Source organism: Myotis myotis, unplaced genomic scaffold (genome assembly GCF_014108235.1).
Source record: "Myotis myotis isolate mMyoMyo1 unplaced genomic scaffold, mMyoMyo1.p scaffold_m19_p_10, whole genome shotgun sequence".
NCBI lineage: Eukaryota > Metazoa > Chordata > Mammalia > Chiroptera > Vespertilionidae > Myotis > Myotis myotis.
The window spans coordinates 66,502,567-66,524,441 of record NW_023416314.1 but is presented as its reverse complement, the minus strand read 5'-3'; the positions used below and the strand labels follow the sequence as shown (position 1 = coordinate 66,524,441).

Below are 21,875 nucleotides of genomic sequence, written 5' to 3'. Positions count from 1 at the left end.
TTTCCTGGCTTGTCTTGTTAGCTTTTTGTCCCAATAAAACAAGCCTGGCACTGTGTTGTAGCCCACGCACCCCCAAGGGTGGTGGCCTCATATAGACCTACGAACCGGCGGCTTTCGCCCAGCCTGCCCCAGAGTCATTTAATCCAGGAAGGGAGCTCCATCCATAAAGGCGTCTCCAGGTTTAGCCTCAATGAAATGGTTATTTTTCATTAAAAAGAAAAACGTCTGAATGTGCTGAGTGTAAGGACAGGACCAGGCACCGGGGGGCGCTGCTTCCCCACAGTGCTGTCTATCCAAGCCAAGCAGGACAGCCTCCACTAGCCCGTTGGCAGAGAGCAGCATGTCTGCACAGCACCGCCGAGTCTGCTCAGGGCTGTGAAGCCCGAACTGCTGTGCCCTCGGCCTGGCTCTGAGTCATTCGTTTCAGCAAAAAAGGGACCTGCTGCTCCTGACGGACACACCGGGACCTGGTGGACATGCGCCTGATCTGTCAAGGAAGGAAGCCGGGCTCCAGCCAGCACCCCTCCCCTGGGCAGCGCTGGGGCCCCCATGTGGAGCCTCAGGTGGTGCGTGATGCCCCACCTGGTCAGAGAGGGAACAGGGAATGCAGGAATGGCAACAGCTGAGCCGGGCAGGGGACAGACCGTCCTTCGGAGGCCGTGCGGGGGCTCCTCAGGCAGGCGTGGGGAGTCAATGGTTAGGTGCATCTCAGGGCGCTGTGGGAGGGAGGCGGGCCTGGAGGTGGTGGGATCACAGGGGAGGGATGGGAGCTGGTTAGGAGCTTGACCTCCAGAAGGCATGTTCCTCAGGGGAAGGGACCAGGGACCAGGAGCGTGCAGGGGCTTTCCTCAGAGGGCAAGTGAGAGCTGCTGAGTTCTGAAGAGCTGCTGCTTTGAAAGGCCATTCAGGGGCGCTTTCAAAGCATATGGAACCAAGATCCTGCTCAAGGTTCATTTTCAGCTGAGGAAATGGACCAAAAGACCTAATGGGGCCCGACCAGGTGTGGCTCAGTGGTCGAGTGTTGACCAATGAAGCAGATCACGGTTCGATTCCCAGTCAAAGCACCTGCCCGGATTGTGGGTTCGATCCCCAGGGGCGGGGCGTGCAGGAGGGGCCAATCAACGATTCTCTCGAATCATTGCTGTTTCTATCTTCCCTCTCCCTTCCTCTCTGAAATCAATTAAATATTCTTTTAAAAAACAGCAGCTAATGAAGACATGTGGAAAAACAAGAGGCTTGGAAGCGAGGAAACAGGTGTTTCAAGGGGAAAAGGCCCAGAGTCTGGCTCTACAAGAAAGCGAGGCCAAGGGCCAGAGCACCAAAATGTGGCAAGAAGAAAAGGCTGGCTCCATGGAGGGCTTCATCCTAGGGCTTCAGCACCACACCCTGAAAGCTCAGAGGTGGGGCAGGGAGTGGGGAGGGAGGAGTCTGGAGGGACCCATGGGAAGGCCTCTGAGGGCCTCGCCGTGACAACCGGATTGAGGCCACAGCTGCCTTGAGTTCCAGGCAAGAGTGTGGGGAAGGGGTTTCCTGCGAGCACCCCCACCCTTCCACTAAGAAGCGAGATAGACAGGTGTCAGAGACCTGAAACCATCTTTTATTATGAATGTTAACCAGCAGGAGAGCAGGGGATGGTGTGGTGGGCGGCACCCTAGGCATAGTACTGCAAGTTGGCTTTCTTCTTGGCCTGCACCTCCAGGATGCCCTCCATGTAGTCCTCGTGGGTGAGCTCCGTGGCACCCCTGCGGAGTGCGATCATGCCCTGCACCCAGGACACACAAGCTTCAGGGTGCCTCCCCGCACCTGAGGCCTGGCTCCCGGGGGCCAAAGCCTTCTCAGCCTCTTCCCCTCAGCAGTCCACAGGCCAAGTCACGCTGCCCTGTCCAGGGAGGGGGGCAGGAAGCACCCACCACCCACCTCACCCACCACTCACCGCCTCCACACACACAGCCTTGCACTGGGCCCCGTTGAAGTCATCTGTGCAGCGGGCTAGCTCCTCGTAGTTCACATCAGGACTGTGGGAGGACAGATGCCACGGGGTTCAGTCACCTCTGGGGACAGATGTGCTCCCACGCGGCCCCACCCCGTCAGCTCACACTGAGCCTCGTTCTCTTCAAGGCACAAGCTGGGGGAAGCAGGCTAGACAAGGCAGTTTCTCTGTCTCGAGCTCCAGCCTTCTAGAAATCTGTACCGGAGACCCCAGGGACCTACTCAGGCTGAGGCGGGGGAGCAGGAGGGTGTGGAGATAAGGATGGCCATCTGCCCTCCCGAGTAGCACAGGCCGTGTCAGCATGCTGCTACCACTTAAAAATCTCACTTGCCGAGCACTGTGCTTGATGCTGCCACAACCCCATAAGGTTGGTGCCATTACCCCCAAGTCCCAGGTAAGAAAGCTGAGGCTTAGAGAGGTTATGTCCCCTGCTGAAGGTCACAGAGATCCAAACCTAGGTCCACCGGGCCCCTGGCTGGGTCCCCCTGGACCGTGTTGGACTGTGCCCATGTGCTGAGGTCAGCGAGGCCGGGAAACGGAGGCCCTCTGGCCTGCAGGCCTTCCTATCGTGGGGGAGGAGGAGTCTAAGGAGCAGAGCTGCACAGTTGGGAGTCTTGGCCCCTGCAGGACTACCTCAGGCACGCGGGGAGAAGTGAGGTTAGAAGATGACAGAAAGGTGCTGCGCTGAACGGGCTGGGAAAGGAAGGGGTGGGCGGAGGCCTGGGAGGCCAGCACGAAGCGCCTGCTCCTGCTGTCTGTGCTCACCTGACGTTCATCTTCCGGGAGTGGATCTGCATGATTCTGGCCCGGGCCTCCTCGTTGGGCATCGGGAACTCAATCTTTCGGTCCAGGCGGCCGGAGCGGAGCAGGGCAGGGTCCAGGATGTCCACCCTGTTGGTGGCTGCAATTACCTGAACAAGGAAAGAAGCAGCAACTTGAACTGAGGAGAAAGGGGTTCAGACTGGCAGCAGTCATGGCCACAACAGGCAGAAAGACAGCCCAGGGTCCAGGTGAAAGGGCAGGGGATGTTCAAGACAGACCCCAATTCCTACTGTGGCTGCCATAGCGAGGTAACCGGGAAGGTACCCTGGCCTCTAAGCCCCATGTTTTTCACCTTCGACAATACACACCTTGACCTGGGTGTTGGGCTGAAACCCGTCCAGCTGGTTGAGAAGCTCCAGCATCGTCCTCTGCACCTCCCGGTCCCCGGCCTTCTCGCTGTCAAAGCTGAGGCCCGTAGGAGGCCCAAGACACTGGTGAGGCCACTGCTTGGGCAGAGCCCTCCCCTCCCTCCTCTCCACCCACCAGAAGCTGAACCCAACCCATCCAGGGAGGGAAATGTCTCACTCAACTTGAGGCCCCCAGCCAGGGGCTAGCACAGAAAGGTGTGTAACTGTGGACTGCAGCATTCAGAGACTGGGGAGGCTCTGGGACCAGGTGGGGAGCTGAGGATAAAACCACCCACTGCCTGGGCCAGCGCCCGATGAACACGCCACTGCAAACTGCGCTAAGCTTAGAAAGACGGGACCCAGCCCAGACTGGAGCGTAAGGGGAACCGAGGCAGGATCCCTGAGGAAGTGTCCCTCAGCTGAGATCTAAAGGCTGAAAACACATCAGCTGGGCAACCAATCACTGAAGAAGAGGGAAAAGGAGGAGCATGTTCCAGAGAGGAAACAGCAGGTGCACAATCTCGCTGCAGAGCCAGAGTGGGCCTGCAAGCCCGGGGGGCTCTGGGAAGTTCAGAGGGGGAGGCAGGGGCAGAACCAGCATGAGGCCGGAGGGGAGCAGGGACAACCACTGAGGGGGCCTTGCAGGTCATGGAAAGCCCAGGCACTTAGCCCAAGCAGCAATGGGGGAGGCCCAGGAAGGGTTTTAAGTAGAATCCGTTTGTGTGAATCCGTTTGGGCCGTGGGTGCATGAGTGACGTGACAAGGTTTTTGTAGGGAACACGCAGCCAGCTATGAAAATGGATGGTCAGGGGAACAGGTAGGAAGCAGGGAAGCTCGTTAGAAAAGAATTTAGGAAGCAGAACACAAAAGTAAAGCTGCCATCACCCCGGGAAAGGGACATGGTGGGATAGTAGGAATTTAGAACAATCTCCTTGGTGGGACCCAGCACGCCCTTACCGCTTGGTGCCGATGGCATCCAGCTCATCAATAAAGATGATGGATGGAGCTTTCTCCTTGGCAAGGGCAAAGGCATCCCGGACCAGCTTGGCACCATCCCCGATGAACATCTGCACCAGCTGAGGGCCAGCCAGCTTCAGGAAGGTGGCCTGGGTGGGGTGGGAATGGGGTTGACGCCATCAGGCCAAAAGCACCATGACAGGTCCCCTAGGGCCCTCGTGCTCAGCCTGCCCATCTCTCTCCATCCTCCCAAAGCACTCACCTTGGTCTGTGCAGCACAGGCCCGGGCCAGCAGCGTCTTCCCCGTACCTGGGGGCCCGTACATCAGCACCCCCTTTGGAGGTTGGATCCCCAAGTTCTCAAACTTCTCCTTGTGGTTCATTGGCAGGACAATGGCCTCCACCAGCTGCCAGGAAGAAGTCCTGGGTGAGGAGAGGGAAGCCCTGAGGGCTCCTACAGCCCAACCTTTAATGCTTTCGACCCCAATCTGTAACCCTCCTGTTCCAGTTCAGGGACACTGCCCTCCCCTTCCCCCCTATCAAGAGAGCGCAGAACCTCGCTCCCATCAAGGCTGACTATGGTCTCTGCAGCAACAGCAGAGCATGGTGGAAACACTGAGCCTGAGTTCCAGGCCTTAACCTCCCATGACCCTAAGCAAATCATTCACTCTCTCTGGATCTCAGCCCCCCGAACAGTCACACAGCATCCTTCTTGCCTCCCTGGATGCTATGAGGATAGGAGGCACATTAGGGGAAGTGCCCTGGTCAATGAGGCAGAGACACACAAAAGGCTGGCGAGCTGCTAGTAGCTGCCACACCTCCCTCACCTCCTGAATCTGCTTGTCCAAGCCCCCGATGTCACTGTATTGTTCTGTGGGCCTCTCGTCCACCTCCATGGCCTTCACCCGTGAGTCGTACTCTGTGGGTAGAGTCTCCAGGATCAAATAGGAGTCTTTGTTCACACCCTGGAGACACAGCACAGCCTTCAGATTTGTCCCAGCTCAAGGCCTAATTAATTGGCTGGGTGACAGGTATCTGAAGAGTGAAAAGAATGACACAGAACTGGCCAACACAAGATTCACAGAGCGGACAGACAGGGTCTGACTCTTCGGGCTGCTCTGCTGGGAGACTCCGGGCCAGCAGTGGTCTGGGCCTGGGGCAGGGCTCAGCTGCTCAGTGGGAGATTCACTGGAAAAGCTCTGCCTGGGCTCAGGGACACCACTCACCACCAGGTCTCCAGGCTTCAGTTTTTCAGCATCCACCAACCCAATCACAGGCAGGAAGTATGTCTGTCAGAAAAACCCAGAAGCGGCCTCAGTGACTGCCCTCAGGAAGGCTCCCTAGTCCTTTCCCACACCCACCCCTCACCCTCCTCCGTTCTCTTCTGGTGAGCCAGCCTCACCTGTCGTGTGGAGGTTTTGATCACGGCACACTTGCCCTTCCTCTGGGAGTCCAGGTCAATGTTGGCACCATCCTCCTCTTGGTCATTGGGATCAACGTCCAAAAGCTGGGAAGGGGAAGAGCTTAGATGACGAGGCCGGGCTCAGCCCACTGAACTCCCCAGAGCCGGGTGCTTCCTGGGCTGAGGCAGGCCCAACGCCAGCAGGGCTGACCATCCCTACCTCGCTCCTCACTGGCCCTGAGCTCAGCAAGTGCAAGTGGAATAACCATGGGATTGATAAGACCTCTTGTTTAGATCAGCGGTTCTCAGCCTGTGGGTCGCGACCCCTTTGGGGGTCGAACAACCCTTTCACAGGGGTCGCCTAAGACCATCGGAAAACACGTATGTAATTACATATTGTTTTTGTGGTTAATCACTATGCTTTAATTATGTTCAATGTGTAACAATGAAATTGGGGGTCACCACAACATGAGGAGCTGTATTAAAGGGCCGCGGCATTAGGAAGGTGGAGAACCACTGGTTTAGATGATGCTTCTCTGCACAGACAAAGCTCACCTACCCCCAAGGAAAAGTGACCAGTAGAACGTTAGACATGGGAGGCTTCTGAGGCCTTTTCCAGCCCTAGACATGCACCTAGACATGCACACTAGGAAGGGGACCCTCAGAAGGGGACCCCAACATGCAATCTGGGCCTCAAAACTTCATCCCCCCTTTCCCCAGTGGCCCATCACAGGCGTCTCCAGGCCGCGCTAACCCCTCTCTTCCCCTCCACATACACACACACCTCGATGACGTTGGAGACAAGGTAGGGCAGGGTCTTGTTCACTTTGATCTTCTCACTATTCTCTTTGATCTTGTCCTTCATGGCCTGGAGTTCGTGGGTCACGCGTAACACTTCGCTCTTCATAATCTGGGATGAAGACAAGTGGAAGCAAATGCTGGGCCTTGGCTGTTTATCGCAAGGCCCTGCAAGGAGTGAAGTCATGGCCGGGGACCCTCCCGCTCCGGCTCCCGCGGCTCTTAGGCTCCTGAGTGCCCAGCCCCACGGCCGACCTCCTGGTGAAGGAGGGGAAAGCATAGGGCTTCGGGTCAAAGAGAAGTTTTAGGTTCCGCCTTTCATTAAGGGCTGGGTGGTTCACAGTAAAAACCTTCTGGGCCTCAGTTTCCTCTCTGTAAAATGACGATTTCCTGAAAGAAGGATTTTCGAGAGGAATACGGAAAGACCTCGCTGGGAATGGCCGTCCGATTCCTACCTCCAGGCCTGGGCTCCCAACATCCTGTCCCTCTCTGGTCCCTCTTAAGGCTTAGTTTTCTTTTCTCTTTTTGTGGCCCAAGGAGGAAACAGGGTCCCCATGCTCCCCCCACCCCCCAGGGAGGCAGCGGGGACCCCGGGCCTGCCCTGGACGCCCACCTTGATTTCACTGTCCAGCAGCCGTGTGCGCTGGATAATCTCTTCTGTGGACATCTTGAGCACCTCTTCCCCGATTCCATCTTGCTGTTAAAAAAAAAAAAATTTTTTTTTTAATTAAAGGCACGTGCCCGCTTTCTCCAAGCCCACTCGGCCTCAGTTTCCCCGTCCATAGGACTAGAACGAAGGAATCAGGATCCTTGCCCACATCCCCAGCGGCCCCGACCCTGAGACCGGGCCAGACCTCGACCCCCGAGCATCTCCTTCCCTCCCGCCAAGGTGGTCTCCCCGCGGGCCCGGCTCTAGGACCCCCAGCTGCCCCACAGCGGACCTCAGCCTCGTCCCACACGGTCGCCATCTTCTCCTGCCGAGTCACTGAACCCTCGAGTTCCGGCAGCAGATTCGTTTCCTGGAGGAAAAGATCAAAGATCGGACTGGGCAGGAGCCGTGGCAGAAAATTAGTACTATCTTTCTTAACACCAGTCGTGGACTAGTAGCAGACCTCTTTCTTCAGCTCCTGACTCTAGCCGATTTATCTCCAGCCGGGAATCTGCTTCTCGGGTTCAAAAGACCACGCCGGGCCACAGGACCCACCCCCTGTCTCCTGAGAAGTTCCCGCCCTCGTCCTGTTTGTACTGTGCTATTGGCCGACGCGTGCAGCGGGCGGGGCCTGGATGTATAACCGGAAGGGGCGGGAGAAAGGACGATGGCCGCAAAGCCCCTTGGGAAATGTAGTCTTATTTTGGCCCATATCTGAAAGGGCGCTTTGGAAGGAGTGATTCAACCTCAGAGTATGGCCCAGTTAGGAATTAGGGGATTTGCACAACGGCCCCTCCTCCCAAACTATAAACAACATACGCCAGCCGTGTGCAAAGGGCGAAAAAAAAAAAGGGGGGGGATAACACCTCAGGCAGCATTTTTATAATTATTTATTAAAGTAGAAGCTGGCCACCAAGAGAGATTCCTTAACCAGTTTTAAAGAATGATCACTGCTGCTACTAACTTCAGAGCAGGAGCCACAGCACTGCCCCTGTGGGAAGAGCTCAGTTGGCAATGAGCCTCTACAATTAAAAAAGTAAACATCACGTCTGTAATTGTTTCTTTTCATCTCACTGAGTAAGACAGGTCTCTTTGGATCAAATGAGACTCATCTGTTGCACCTGTGTCCTCTGTTCTGCGTTAGGGCTTCAACATATGCACTTTGGGGAACACAATTCAGTCCATAAGATCTTTCTAATAGACTCTCTTTATGTGTGTGTGTGTGTGTATTGATTGATTTCAGAGAGGGAGGGAGAAGGAGAGAGAGAAACATCAATGATGAGAGAGAATCATTGATCATCTGCCTCCTGCACACTTACACTGGGGATCCAGCCCGAAACCCAGGCATGTGCCCTGATTGGGAATTGAACTGTGACCTCCTTGTTCATAGGTTGATGCTCAACCACTACGCCATGCCAGCTGGGCCCTAACAGACTTTCTATGTTGCTTGATTATTATCATTACTGTCTATTGCATCCTCCCACCCACCCCTGCATGCCAGCAGCTCCTCCCGCAGAGATCTTTGTCTCCGGCTCACCGGCATCCCAAGAACCTGGAGGGGCAGCTGGGGGCACTCACACACATGTGTGGAGGGACGCTTGTGTCTGAGGACGCTCACATGGGCAGGGAAGTCAGAATCGCTGGGACCACGTACAAACGGTTTATTTTTCTATAAAGAACAAAGTACAAAGAGGTGGGCGATGACAGTGGGGCCTTGAGGAGCAGCCGTCGGCAGGCCTCAGACCCTGGTGGAGGCCCGAGGAGGCCTGGTGCTTGCTCCGGGAGTAAACAGGTGTCCAAAACATGGCCAGTCAGGGTGGAGGAGCCGAGCAGGTGAGGTGACGAGTGCTGACAATGTCACACAAAGCCAGGCTTCATGGAAGAGCGGCGGCAGTTGGGGCAGCTCCGGGTCCCATTGTTCTGCAGGCACCTTGGGAGGCAAAGGGCTCTGTGCACTCACTGAGACCGTCCTTCCATCCTGGGCCAGGGCCTCTCTCTCCTACCCTCTCCTCTGCAGGGGCTTGGGAGGTGTCAGGGAAGAGGATGGCCCTCAGTTCCCTGCCTGCAGCCCTGCTTGCCCATTGCCCTGGCCTGGAAGGGGTCACCTGCAGGTGTCTGAACGCCATGACCTTTCAGAGGCCTCTCGGGATTCTCTTTGGGGAGAATGATTGTAAGAATGGGAGGATCCAATGGGTTAATACATGGGAAGCTTTTAGGAACACCTGGGACGCAGAAAGCACTATGTAAATGTCTGCTGTTAGTATTACTATTGTGATTAGATCCTAGAGCACCCCAAAGAGGCCCGCGTGCCCCCTTTCCCGGCCAGCGGGAGCCCTCACCGGAGGTGGAAGATGTGGGAGCAGGGCAGGGCCTGCAGCCGGCTGTTCCTCTCGCCTATGGACTCCCCGCACAGGCCGCAGTAGAGCTCCGTCTCCTCCACGCACTCGTGGAAGCGCACGACGTGGGCGCGCAGCTCCCGCTGCAGCCCCTTGCTGCGGTAGATGCTCTCGCTCAGGCAGTGCAGCTTCAGCTGGCTCAGCTGGGCCCGCGGGGACAGGAGTGCGGGCGGAGGGGACGAGACCAGGTCAGTGTTGGTGAGCAGCTGTTCCGCCTCCCCTTGCCCAGCCCAAGAAGCTGTCCTGAAGTCAGGCCGTACAGGGTCCAGTCCTGGGCACGTTCCTGCCTGGCTGATGGACCTAGAAAAAACGTCCTGCCCTCTCTGGGCCTTGGTTTCCCCTCATGCAGAATTAGGGGGTGGTGAGGTCAGTGGTCTTCACCCCTAGAACCAGCTGGGACCCCATTTTTCTGAAGGGCTTAATTGACCGAACCTGTTGCATCGACTCCATAATTGTTTTCCTGTTCTCATTGGTTAAATACACACAGCAACTTGCTAGCATTTCTGATCAGACCAAGATACTCGGGTACACCCAAGTGGCTATAACCAAGCATTTTGGGACTATGACCCACCTTCGGAGAAATGCACATCTTTTAGAAGACTGTGAGAAACGCTGAGCCTGTTTTCACTGTTTAGAGATTGGGATACAAATATTGAATTTAGAGAGGCCATATATCTGGGCAGTGTAGACAGACCAGTTGCCAGGTAGTGGGATCTTGAGCACCCCTGTGAGCCTCGCCTTTCTATCTGTAAAATGAGGCTCACTATACCCACCTTTGCAGAGAGACAGCGAGGACTGGAAGCCAAACCTACAAGAGCCCTGGGATGCCCATCTCTCAGCGAGTGGGGGCCATATTAGGAGTTTTGATGACCATCAAGAAAGTTCTGAGGAATTCTGCTACCCTCTGAACTGCAGAATTCTCGCCCAGCCCTTTGCAGCGCTCTCTGGGTGAAAGAGAGACAGCCGGGGTCTGGGGATGGCTGGGGCAACTCCTGGAGACCAGGAAGGGCTCGGGTTATGAGCGGGCTCGGGGGCCCTCTCCTCCCACCCACAATCCCACCTGGGCCCTTGGCTCCAGCCCCCGAGACGGAATCAGGTCTGACCTTGTTGCCCACCTCCTCGGCCAGGTCCTGGGCTCTCTCGATGGCATCCAGGGCCTGGAAGGCAAGCACCGCTCTGAGCACAGAGCTGTCTGACTGAGGCCTTGGCTCACAGGCAAGAAAGCGGGTAGGGAGAGGTGGGCATGGGGAGGGTGCCATGGCTGGGCAGCCGCCCTGTGTGTGAAGGTAGCCGGAGGAGACTGGGGTGACGCTGCAAGAGCTCTGTGGGTGCTGCCTCCTGCTTCAGTTTACTCAGATGCAGAAGGGGGAAACATTTCTGTCTGGTGGGGTGTTGTGCAGGCACGGAAAGCAGTCAAAGTATCCTGAGTTCACACCCCAGCTCTGGCCCTTTACTAGCTTAGCTGTGTGACTGGGCAACACGTGGGCCTTCTCTGAGCCTGGAAAACGGCCTGGGTGCCTAGATCAGGGGAAAGCTGACGGTAGACAACATGTGTGAAAGTCCTGCAGAGGACCAGACCCACAGATTGTTGGCTGGGAGCCCTGGGAGAGCTGGGGACCATCGGGCCGGGCCTACCCTCACCTTGTCCAGCGCCTTCCGGGCCACCCAGCATTTGGCCACACCCAGCAGCACCTGCACCTGCCCCAGGCGGTTGCCGATCTCGGTCATGATGCTCATGGCGGAGTCGTACCTGGGGAAGGCTGTCTGCACAGCCAGGTGGGGGTGGGGTCAGGCTGTGCCAGGCCTGCACCCCCTGCCCCACATCCTGGTGACCTCACCTCCAGGTCCCCGCGGCTCCGGTGGATGTCAGCAAAGCAGAGCAGGCAGAGGGCCTGCAGTGGCCGGTCCCCGTGCTGCAGGGCAATCTTCATCGACTCCTGTGAGGGAGGCCGGTCGCTCAGGGCTGATTGTCTGCCCCCACCACTGGGGCACCCAGGGATCACCAACATCCTCAGAGCCCTACACACCAATCACGGTTCTCGGGCCCCACACACTGAGACAGTGGGGCCTCGCAGCACCCAGCAAAGTGGAAACTGAGGCTCAGAGAGCAGAAGTGACTCCATTAGGCCACCTGGCTAGGAAAAGGCAAAGCTGGGATTTGAACTCAGGTCGGTGGAACTTCAGAGATGGCTCTCTTCCAACTTAAAGTGTCCCCTAGAGGATGGGGGGGGGCACAGGGAAGCCCCCCACCCTGAGAATGGACCGGAAGGAGTGAGGTGGGGACGGGAGAAGCATGCAGCCTCAGGGCTCAGCTATGGAAAGGCTGGAGCAGGAGCAAGACATGGGGCTTCTGTGGGCTGATCTGGAAGGAGGAGACCCACCTGCTCTGGGCCCCAGACCCTGGGCCACACCACCCCCTGCCCGCTCCCCTGCTGCCCCACCTCACAACACTCCATGGCACTGCCCAGGTGGCCCAGCAGGCGGTACGCCACAGCCATGTGGTACTGGCTCATGGCCCGGTACTTGAGGCTCCAGCCTTTGCCATAGTCATTGACGAGCTCTGCGGCCTTGCACGGGAAGAACAGAGCTTTCTCGTAGTCCTGCAGGGACACAGGGCGGGGTGGAGTGAGGGGGCACGCCGAGTGTCAGGAGCTGCCCCTAAGTTGAAGGCTGTAGGCCCTGGCTTCTCTGGCCGCCAGGGGCCCACAGGCCCCGTGGGGTGTTCATTCAACCTTTCTGGAATCCAGGGAAAGAGCGGTCCAGGCAGGGGCAACAGCCAGTGGGAAGGTGTGGGTTCCATGAACACAGGGATTTGGCCCTAACCAGTTTGGTTCAGTGGATAGAGCATCGGACTGTGGACTGAAGGGTCCCAGGTTCGATTCCGATCAAGGACACATGCCTGGGTTGCAGGCTCAATCCCCAGTGGGGGGCGTGCGGGAGGCAGCCAATCAATGATTCTCTCTCATCACTGGTATTTCTATGTCTCTCTCCCTCTCCATTCCTCTCTGAAATCAATAAAAATATTTTAAGTATATATATTTGTTGAATGAATGAATGAATGAATGAATGAATGAATGAGAAGGCAAGAAAATACAGCTGGCTTCTCTTCTCACCCAGCCCCTGGGGGCCCTCAGCCTCAGAGACACACAGAAGGGGGGGAGGGGCTCTGGTGTCCTCCCCACCCCCACCCAGCAGGCTGCCTCCTGGACCCAGCAGCAGCTGCTCCCTGAAGGTCCGTGACTGACTCACTGAGGAATGAAACATCGGGACTGAGGCAATGGAATCATTCTCTCATCCTTCCTTTCTCCTCAAACCTCCAAGCCCCTTTCTACCCGCCCAGTACGAGCCGACAACCTCGCCTCACTCGGTTTGGAAAACAGAAGAAAATCAGAGAGGAGCTCCGTTCACCGGCTTATCCATCAACCCCACCGACGGGCCCTCCGCTTCCCTCCTGCCGATGTGAGCCCCTCCTCGGGCTCGGGAACAAGTCCCATCAGCCTTTCTCGCCTCATTTAAAAGAAAAAAATAAAAGTCCAACAATCTTCTTTTGACCCATGTCTCCTTCAGCTACAGCCCCGTTTCTCTGTTCATCCTCATAGAAACCTATTTGCCCTTTCACCGAAGAGCTAACCGGCATCTCTGAGTTAATATGACCAACAGAACTCTCAATAACCCCAACAGAAACCTGTTCCTAACATGTACTTTCAATTTGAAGTCATGTAAATGTTCTAGTTTCATAAAGTTTTAATTAAAAAAAAAAACAAAACACGACACCCTAAAGACAGCCCTAGCCAGTTTGGCTCTGTGGATCCCGGGTTCGATTCCATTCAAGGGCACGTACCTCGGTTGCAGGCTCCTCCCAAGCCTGAACCCTGGGCGGGGTGTGTGCAGGAGGCAACCAATCGGTGTGTTTCTCTCACATTGATATTTCTCCCTGCCTTTCCCTCTCTCTTCCACTTTCTCTAATAATCAATGGAAAAATATACTACTCAGGTGAGGAAAAAAACCAAAAACCCTAAAAACAGAAAATAGAAATAAGTCACCCTAAATGCATATCATATTATTATATTGTAATTAATTATGATAACTATAATTATTATCTATTCTATATATATAAAAGCCTAAGCAACTGTTACAACCAGTTGACTGGTCGCTATGATGCACACTGACCACCAGGGGGCAGATGCTCAATGCAGGAGCTTCCCCCTGGTGGTCAGTGTGCTCCCATAGCCAATCTCCTGCAGTCCCTCCCCCTGGCTGGCTGGCCCCAATTGGCCCTGATCATGACTGGGCGACATGGCCCTGGTCATGAGCCAGGCAGAGGGACCCCACCTGTGCACAAATTTGTGCACCGGGCCTCTAGTCTATAGATAAAAGCCTAAGCAACCAGTCAACCAGTCAACTGGTAGCTATGATGCGTACTGACCGCCAGGGGGCAGGCACTCAATGCAGGAGCTACCCCATGGTGGTCAGTGCGCTCCCACAGAGGGAGCCCTGCTCAGCTGACCAACAGGCGCTGGGCTCATGGTTCCCAGTCCTGGCATTGGGACTCACTGGGCATAAGCCCGCAGCTGCTTCTCACGCTACGCGAGGAGCGAGGCTGCTATGACAAGTGGCAGCTGCGTGGTCATGAGTGCACCGGTCACCCTAGGACAGGTGCGTAGAGACCGCAGCACAGTGGAGCGGCAGTGAGCCTACCGAGCGGCGGTGGCGGCAGGCGCAGCGGGGCTGGGATGAGCGGAGTGGGACAGCACGGAGTCCGGCACAGCGTCCGGCCCAGGCACGGGCTCCTCCCTGGCCACCTGCCGCTTTGGGCACTGCTTTGTGCTGCGTGGGATCGAAGCAGACAGCAGGCTGGAGCCGATGAGCTGGCAGGTAAGGCCAGGCTGTGACGGCGCAGAGATCCACTGATCCCCGCAGGCCAGGCCGAGGGACCCCACCAGGGCATGTATATGTGCACCAGGCCTCTAGTCTATATATATAAAAGCCGAAGTGACCATCTGACCGTTTGACCATCCGACCAGTAGCTATGACACGCAACGACCACCAGATGGCAGATGCTCAACGCAGGAGTTGCTGAGCTGCGGTGACTTGGCAGCTGCGATTCTTGGATGACACACCTAGAACCAGAGAGGAGGGACCCTGATTCCAGGGTGCACACCCGAGAACTGCCCTCTTGTAATCTGGGACCCCTCACGGGATGTCAAAGATCCGGTTTTGGCCCGATCCCCCGAGGCCAGGCCAAGGGACCCCACCAGTGTACAAATCTGTGCACCAGGCCTCTATCCTGGTGGTCAGTGTGCATCATAGCTCCAGTTGGATGGTTGAACAGTCAGACAGTCACTTAGGCTTTTATATAAAGATTATTATAATAAATACGTTAATGTTACATATATATATAAAATGCTATATTTAACATAATGCAATATAATATGGTTGCACTATAATACATTTTATCGCATTATACTACATTAGTATAACTACACAGAAAAAAAATTTTCAAATGAACTTACAACATATACTTGGACAGTTCATCCATAGTGGGATGTATTATAAAGACAAAAAAAGGAAAGAAATCTTAAATTTCCTTCAGCTTTTTTTTTTTTTTTAAATAATATTGGTATTGTCTGTTGAAACTATTTTATGTATTTTGTAGGATAAAGTAAACACTTAATTGTGTTGTTAGAAACCAAGATTTTTAGTCTAAGAGAAAAGAGAATTGAGTTTAAAATAAGTTAGGGGTGCCCTAACCGGTTTGGCTCAGCGGATAGAGCCTGCAGACTCAAGGATCCCAGGTTCGATTCCGGTCAAGGGCATGTACCTTGGTTGCGGGCACATCCCCAGTAGGGGGCGTGCAGGGGGCAGCTGATAGATGTTTCTCTCTCGTCGATGTTTCTAACTCTTTATCCTTCTCCCCTCCTCTCTGTAAAAAATCAATAAAATATATTTTTTAAAAAATAAAATAAGTTAGGGAAAATCCAGAAACATTAGACTTGAACTGGAAGCATCACTAGAAAACACCCTGGCAACTGAAAAGGTTTAGAAGCAATGACAACCCAGCAGCCAGCACCCTGAGAGCCCACATTTTGCCTTTAAATACCATTTTCTACTAAAAAGAACCCAAAGAAATGGCTGATTCCAGGTCTGGGACAAGGAATATAGAAAAGGAGCCTGGGACAGTTTCCTGTGCCAGAAAGCAAAACGCTTTCCAAGACTAAATTAATCTCGTCCAAGGACACAGGCGCTTACTGAAGGGAATTCCACGGACGAGAGTTGAGGTAATATGAACATCAAAAAGAACAATCATAGCGATCGACCGAAGAGCTCTGGATATGAAGAAAACCCACGCTTTCATAACGATACCCCGAGAAGAGGAAGCAACAAACCTGTCAGTGTGACCACGCAAGGCAGCCATCACCTCCACTCCTTACTCTGAAAAGTGGTAACTAAAGAAGGAAAAAGTGCTTATTCGGCCTTTCCTTCAGGAACTGTATTTCGAAGTAACCGCCTAGTCCCAAACCATGAGGGAAAGGTCTTCCCTTTAGAAAGTTCTCAGCTCATAATTGTAGCAGGAATACGAGTACTTGGAAATGGCCATTTTATTAGAGTAAAAATGAATGAGTTGATCCAGGCAACAAACAGCAACGGGCGCTAAAACCATTACAGTAAATGTCACTGCAGAGCTGAATGCTCCCAGGCACCATGAAAGGAAAAACACAAGCCCTAAAACGGAGGGATCAGGCGGCCACTCCCTCTACCACCGATCTGCTGTGATATGAAGAACACGGTGTGGACGAAAGGGGCCACGTCCTGAGCCTGACACGCTCGGGGAGGCCTGGGAGCCCTTACACGCTGAGACCTAAACTAGCCACAGAGGACGGCCCGAAATGAAAGCTTTTAAACTACACACCGTTCACAGTGGGTCGTCACGCCCCGGGCCAGCATCTTTCCTGACAAAGGTTAATCTTTACCTCAGCTGGGCCTGTCTATTGTCCTTTTGCATCTACGATAACAGACCTTGGGAATGTCAAAGTAATTTTCCTTTTTCCGGACCCCTCGCAGCACAGGCACCGCTCTAGGGAGACCGCAAACCCCCTCATGGTTACTGAGTCCGTGGTTGACTGTTAACCATTCTATACCCATCTAGTAAAAGAAGTCTGTAATTTTACTTTTTACCCACTCCCAGAGGTTTCCCCTCTGCTTTCTCCCGCCTCCCTAACCTATCACCAATGGATTTCTTGGAACCTACATATGTCTCCTCTTTTGGCCGGGATATATAAAATAAGGTGCAAAACTGCCATTCTCCAGAGCATTCTCTCAGTCCCTTGACAGTTTGCTTCCCGGCAATTGTCAACAGTTTGGCTCAAGTAAACTCACAAAAACTCTCTATGGGTTTGAACGTTTCTGACGTTGACAACAGCATTGCTCATGTAACGTTCTTACCAAAAGTGGGCCACCTACCTCTCTCCGCGTCCTTATTCAAATTGCAGTTCACGGGGAGAAAAAGAGATAAGGGAACAATTACACGACTCCTTGAGGAAGCAATGAGACAATGAGATGGAACATTCTACCAGGCAGTTAATCTGGCTTCTTCAATAAATGATGGGAAATAATGGAAGGGTAGGAATTTTCTACCAAAAGAGACTTAAGAGACACACTAACCACTGCCACGTGTGGCTCCTGTTTCTGTTCCAGTTCAAAGGCACCGAGGGCACAGGCGTCTTTCCAGGATAAGCACAGAAATTTAAGATAAATAAAGTAGCTCATTATGGTGTGTGTGGTAATAGCTTCGTGATTATGTATGAAAGGGTCCTTATATAAGAAAATGTCCTAACCCCTCTACCCCAAAGATGCATACTAAACTACTTTGGGGTAAAAATATCGTGATGTCTATCATTTTATATCACGACACTTCAGGGATTAAAAGTACAAATTAGCAGTTACAAAATAGTCACAGGAATGTAAATCACAGCACAGGGAATATAGTCAATAATACTGTAATAACTATAGATGGTGCCAGGTGGGTACTAGACTTTTCAGGGGGAGCCCTTCGTAAGGTATGTAAATGCTGCACACCTGAAACTGATATAATATTAAATGTCAACTCTAACTGAAAATTTTTAGCCCAGCCGGCATGGCTCAGTGGTTGAGCATCGACCTATGAAGCAGGAGGTCATGGTTCGATTCCCGGTCAAGGTACATGCCTGGGTTGCGTGCTCGATCCCCAGTAGGAAGCAACCAATCAGTGATTCTCATCATTGATGTTTCTATCTCTCTCTCCTTCTCCCTTCCTCTCTGAAGTCAACTGAAAAATATTTTTTCAAATAAAAATTTTAAATGAAAATAGAAAAAATATGTAAATCAAGTAAGGCCAAATATTAAGAATTGTTAAATCTAAGTGGATATATGGAAATTCATTACATTATTCTCTTGACTTTCCTGTATGGTTAATTTTCTTCATAATAAAGAAAGGCTTGAGAACACCCCTATTCCTCTCCAATCCTATTGCATCTCACTGGATGGCTTCCCTGTCCATCTAGCTGCTGAAAACAAAATCCTCAGTGTCATCCTGGACGACTCGTTTCCTCATGACTCAGCTCTGAATGCTCTGCACACTCCCTGACCCTGAGATTTACTGAGCATCTACTATGCGCCAGGCACTGACATCTGCCAAGTGCAGCCTGGCTGCCAGAGAAAGAACAACTGCTCAGGACCAGAAGCCTGCGGTCACTGGTCCCATCAGTTCATTCACAGTCTGCCTTCTCCCTCCCCTGACCCTCTGACCCCACCTCCTCTCTCCTTCTCCCCTTCCCGGCCTCCATCCTGCCTGGGACATGCCAGGTCTGCTCCCCCGCTTCTGGGGCAGAGCTTTGCCTTAGCTGTGCCATCTTTCCCACTTGTTCCCAGGTTTCTGCATGGCTCGCACTCTCATCTCCTTCAAGTCATGGGCACCACGTCTATGAGTCTTGCAACGTCCAATTGTTTGACGTTGCAGCATCTCTGACCCCTTTCTCTGCTTTCCTTCTTCCTCGGAAGCACTTTCTAGCATGCTATGTAGTTTACTTGCTCCCTGTGTTCATCCTCTTTCTCCCCCCAACTAGAGGGCAAGCTTCAGGAGGCCAGGGACTTGGCTATTGCTGGCACTGCTGCACCCCGGGCCAACAGTGCCTGGGATACAGTAAATGCTCAATAAATATATGATGAATGAATCCTTACTCTCCCTCATTATATAGATACTAGAGGCCCGATGCATGAAAATCGTGCAAGAGTAGGCCTCCTTCCCCGCTCTGGCACCTGGGATCCCCTGTGGCCGCTGGCAGGCACCCGGGACCCAGGCTTCCCTCACAGCCCTGGCTTTGCCCGGAAGGACGGAAGGATGTCCGGCCTAATTAGCATATTATGCTTTTATTATTATAGACTAGGGGCCCGGTGCACGAAATTCGTGCACTGGGTGTGGGGGGGGGGGGAGAGTGTCCCTCAGCCCAGCCTGCCCCCTCTCACATACTGGGAGCCCTCAGGTGTTGACCCCCATCACCCTCCGATCGCCTGATCGGCCCCTTGCCCAGGCCTGACGCCTCTGCCAGAGGTGTCAGGCTTGGACAGGGGACCCCCATCTCCCCCTGATCACTGGCTCTGGCCCCCGCCCAGGCCTGAGGCCTCTGGCCCAGGAATCATGCCTGGGCAGGGGACCCCCATCACCCTCCGATCGCCTGATCGGCCCCTTGCCCAGGCCTGAGGCCTCTGGCCCAGGAATCGTGCCTGGGCAGGGGACCCCCATCTCCCTCTGATTGCTTGCTCCACCCCCCGCCCAAGCCTGACGCCTCTGACCCAGGCTTCAGGCCTGGGCAAGGGGACCATCATATCCCCCCAATCCCCGGCTCCGCCCCCCACCCAGGCCTGATGCCTCGGCCAGAGGAGTTGACCCTCATCACCCTCTGATCACCAATCACCGGATCGGCCCCTGACCAGGCCTGAGGCCTCCGGCAGAGGTGTCAGGCCTGGGCAGGGGACCCCCAGCTCCCGCGGTTGCAGGCTCCGCCCCTGCCCAGGCCTAACGCCTCTGGCCTAGGTGTCCGGCCCGGGCAGCGGGGACCTGCAGTGGCAGCGGGGGGCGCCGCGATCGTGGGCTTCGCTTTAGGCCCAGGCAAGGGACCCCTAGCTCCCGGGACTGCCAGCTTCGACCGTGCCCAGCTCCCATCGCTGGCTCCACCCCTACTTCCTGCTATCACTGGCCAGGGCGGCAAAGGCGCCTGATTCTCCGATCATGGCTGGGGGGCAGGGCAAAGGCGGCCCCAGGGCCACCTTTGCCCTGCCCCCCAGCTCTTAGCTCCCCCCTGGGTTTCCAATCACTGTCAGTGGCAGGGGGCTTCTTCCTGCTTTCCCTTTTGCCTCCCTGCATTGTGCCTACATATGCAAATTAGCCGCCATCTTGTTGGCAGTTAACTGCCAACCTTAGTTGGCAGTTAATTTGCATATAGCCCTGATTAGCCAATGAAAACGGTATCGCCGTACGCCAATTACCATTTTTCTCTTTTATTAGTGTAGATACCTAGCAAGGTTCAGAGAGGAGAAGGCCGTGTCCAGGCTCACACAGGAAGTGCGTGGCAGGGCCGTTTCACAGCCCTCCTCACCCAGGAGCCTCCCGTTCCCCCAGAGAATCAGACAGATCAAGGGTTGATTTCCGGCTCTGCCCTTCCTGACCCAGTCTTTACCTTCCTGGGTAAGGGTCACCCCTCTCGGACTCTCGTCCACCTCGTCCCTACCTAAACGGGAGGACTGAACGAGGTAACGCAGGGGAGCCTGAGCCCGCCGCGGCCCTCCCCCGGCCCGGCCCACCTTGACCTGGGCGTAGAAGCTGCCCAGGCTGCAGCAGACGCGGCACTCGAGCATGGTGTCGTCGTTGTTGTGGGCGTAGCGCAGGGCCTTCTCGAAGCTCTCCAGGGCCTTCTGGAAGAGGCTGAGGCCCAGGAAGGCGTTGCCCATGCTCAGGCTGACCTGGCCTCCCAGCTGGGCGCCCGCCCTGGTGCCAGGCAGGCCGAGGCAGGTCTTGCAGTAGGAGATGGTCTTGTGAAACTCGCACAGCTTCTCGTTGCTGCGCGCCAGGTTCAGGTAGCTCTCCAGGAGGAAGTTGGCATCCTCCAGCGACCGCGCGGTGTCGATCTGCACCACGGCGAACTGCCACAGGGCGGGTGGGCACTGGCCGTCAGCCTCCGCCCGCCAAGCCTCACAGCCCGAAGCTCTGGAGCCAGAGCGGACCGGAGCCTCAGCCCTGAGCCTCCACCTCCCAAGCGCAGCCCCAGGGCCCCGCCTTTCCTGCCCCAGCCTAGCTCTCCAGCCCCACCACCCACCCAGCCCCAGCCTCAAACCTGGAGCCCGCGCCCCCAGACTCAGGCTCAAACCCCACCAGGAAGGCTGGAACCTGGACTCCTGGCTCGAGAGTCCTAGCCCCTGCAGTTCAAAGCCACAGGCCCGAACCCCAAGCCAAGACGCAGCATCTAAGACCCAGGCCTCCGATGTGGGCTCAGAGCCCCAGTCCTCTGGCAGCTAGCTTGTGGGGCACAGGGGGGCCTGAGGAGCGGGAGGGGGGCCGGGAAGCTCGGGGCCTTCAGCTCTGGACCCACCCTCCCTCGCCAGGGCCGGGCGCGCCCACCTTCAGCATCTCCTTGTAGCGGCCCATCTCCGAGTGGGCCGTGACCAGGCAGCCCAGGACGCGGAAGCGCCCCACGAGGTCCGAGCTCTTTTCCAGCAACTTCGTCCACACCTGCAGCGCCTTCTCTGTCTGGTTGGACTGGTACAGCTGGAGCCCCTTCTCGATCTGCTGCTTCGTCTGGTCCTGCCCCATCCCCAGAGCCCCGTGCCCCACCCGGGCGGACCTCGGTGGCTCCCTGCCTCTAGGCACTCATGGCGGGGGACCCCCCCGTACCAGCCGCCCTCTGAGCCCCGGGAAGGGAAGCAGCTCCAGGCAGGAGTGGAGCAGGGCCTGATGGAGAACGGGTGCCGCTCTGGGAACAAAGCTGGTCCGGCCCCTTGTCTGCAGCTGTCCCTGCCAGTTGGAGCCACGTGGCCATTAGGAATGTCAGCCGCAAGGTCACGCGGCCTCTGTGGCACCCGCCCCCGAGCGGGGAGGTGGCTTCCCAGGGATACAGGCACCCTGCCCCCGGGGCAGCCCCTGGGTGTCTCTCCGGCACCTCTGACACTGGCCCTGACCCTCCTGGCAGGCCAGGCCCTCCTGCAGGCTTGCCACGGAGCCCCCTCCAGGCCTGGGGAGAGAACTGGAGGGCAGCAGGACTGAGACTGGGCACACAGGTGTGGGCGGCAGGGGCAGGGCACAGCCTCCCCCAGGATTCGTTCCTGTGGTCTCCCGGGCACCAAGCTCACATACCCACATGAACCTGCCCACACCAGTCCCAACATCGTAACCCCAGCGAAGTCACTGTCCTCTCTGGGCCGCAGTACCTCACCTGTAAAATGAGGGTAACCAGAGGCTGATCAACCCTAACGCACAGGCAGCAGAG

General features: G+C 55.4%; 2 protein-coding genes across 4 annotated transcripts; both read right to left on the bottom strand.

Annotated features, from left to right (window-relative positions):
• Positions 1-1,576: 1,576 nt before the first annotated feature.
• Positions 1,577-7,505, bottom strand: PSMC3 (proteasome 26S subunit, ATPase 3). Of its 2 annotated transcripts, XM_036325922.1 has the most exons (13): positions 7,428-7,505; positions 7,257-7,334; positions 6,929-7,012; positions 6,302-6,427; positions 5,518-5,622; positions 5,342-5,404; positions 4,943-5,080; positions 4,379-4,522; positions 4,117-4,265; positions 3,121-3,217; positions 2,756-2,901; positions 1,934-2,015; positions 1,577-1,762 (listed from the first exon to the last, which is right to left on the bottom strand). In XM_036325922.1, exons 2-13 carry the CDS (start codon positions 7,281-7,283, stop codon positions 1,652-1,654), a joined length of 1,272 nt encoding a protein of 423 aa, XP_036181815.1. In that variant the 5' UTR covers positions 7,284-7,334; positions 7,428-7,505; the 3' UTR covers positions 1,577-1,651. The 2 variants fall into 2 exon arrangements, with proteins under 2 accessions (XP_036181815.1, XP_036181817.1); XM_036325924.1 differs by lacking the exon at positions 7,428-7,505 and having other exon boundaries at positions 7,257-7,351.
• Positions 7,506-8,611: 1,106 nt separating this feature from the next.
• On the bottom strand, positions 8,612-21,374 carry RAPSN (receptor associated protein of the synapse). 2 transcript variants are annotated; one of them, XM_036325920.1, is made up of 8 exons: positions 21,011-21,374; positions 20,197-20,535; positions 11,802-11,960; positions 11,199-11,297; positions 11,002-11,124; positions 10,464-10,517; positions 9,304-9,503; positions 8,612-8,894 (listed from the first exon to the last, which is right to left on the bottom strand). In XM_036325920.1, the coding sequence occupies exons 1-8, from the start codon at positions 21,200-21,202 to the stop codon at positions 8,822-8,824; spliced, it is 1,239 nt and encodes a 412-aa protein (XP_036181813.1). In that variant the 5' UTR covers positions 21,203-21,374; the 3' UTR covers positions 8,612-8,821. The 2 variants fall into 2 exon arrangements, with proteins under 2 accessions (XP_036181813.1, XP_036181814.1); XM_036325921.1 differs by lacking the exon at positions 11,002-11,124.
• Between the last annotated feature and the right edge of the window lie 501 nt (positions 21,375-21,875).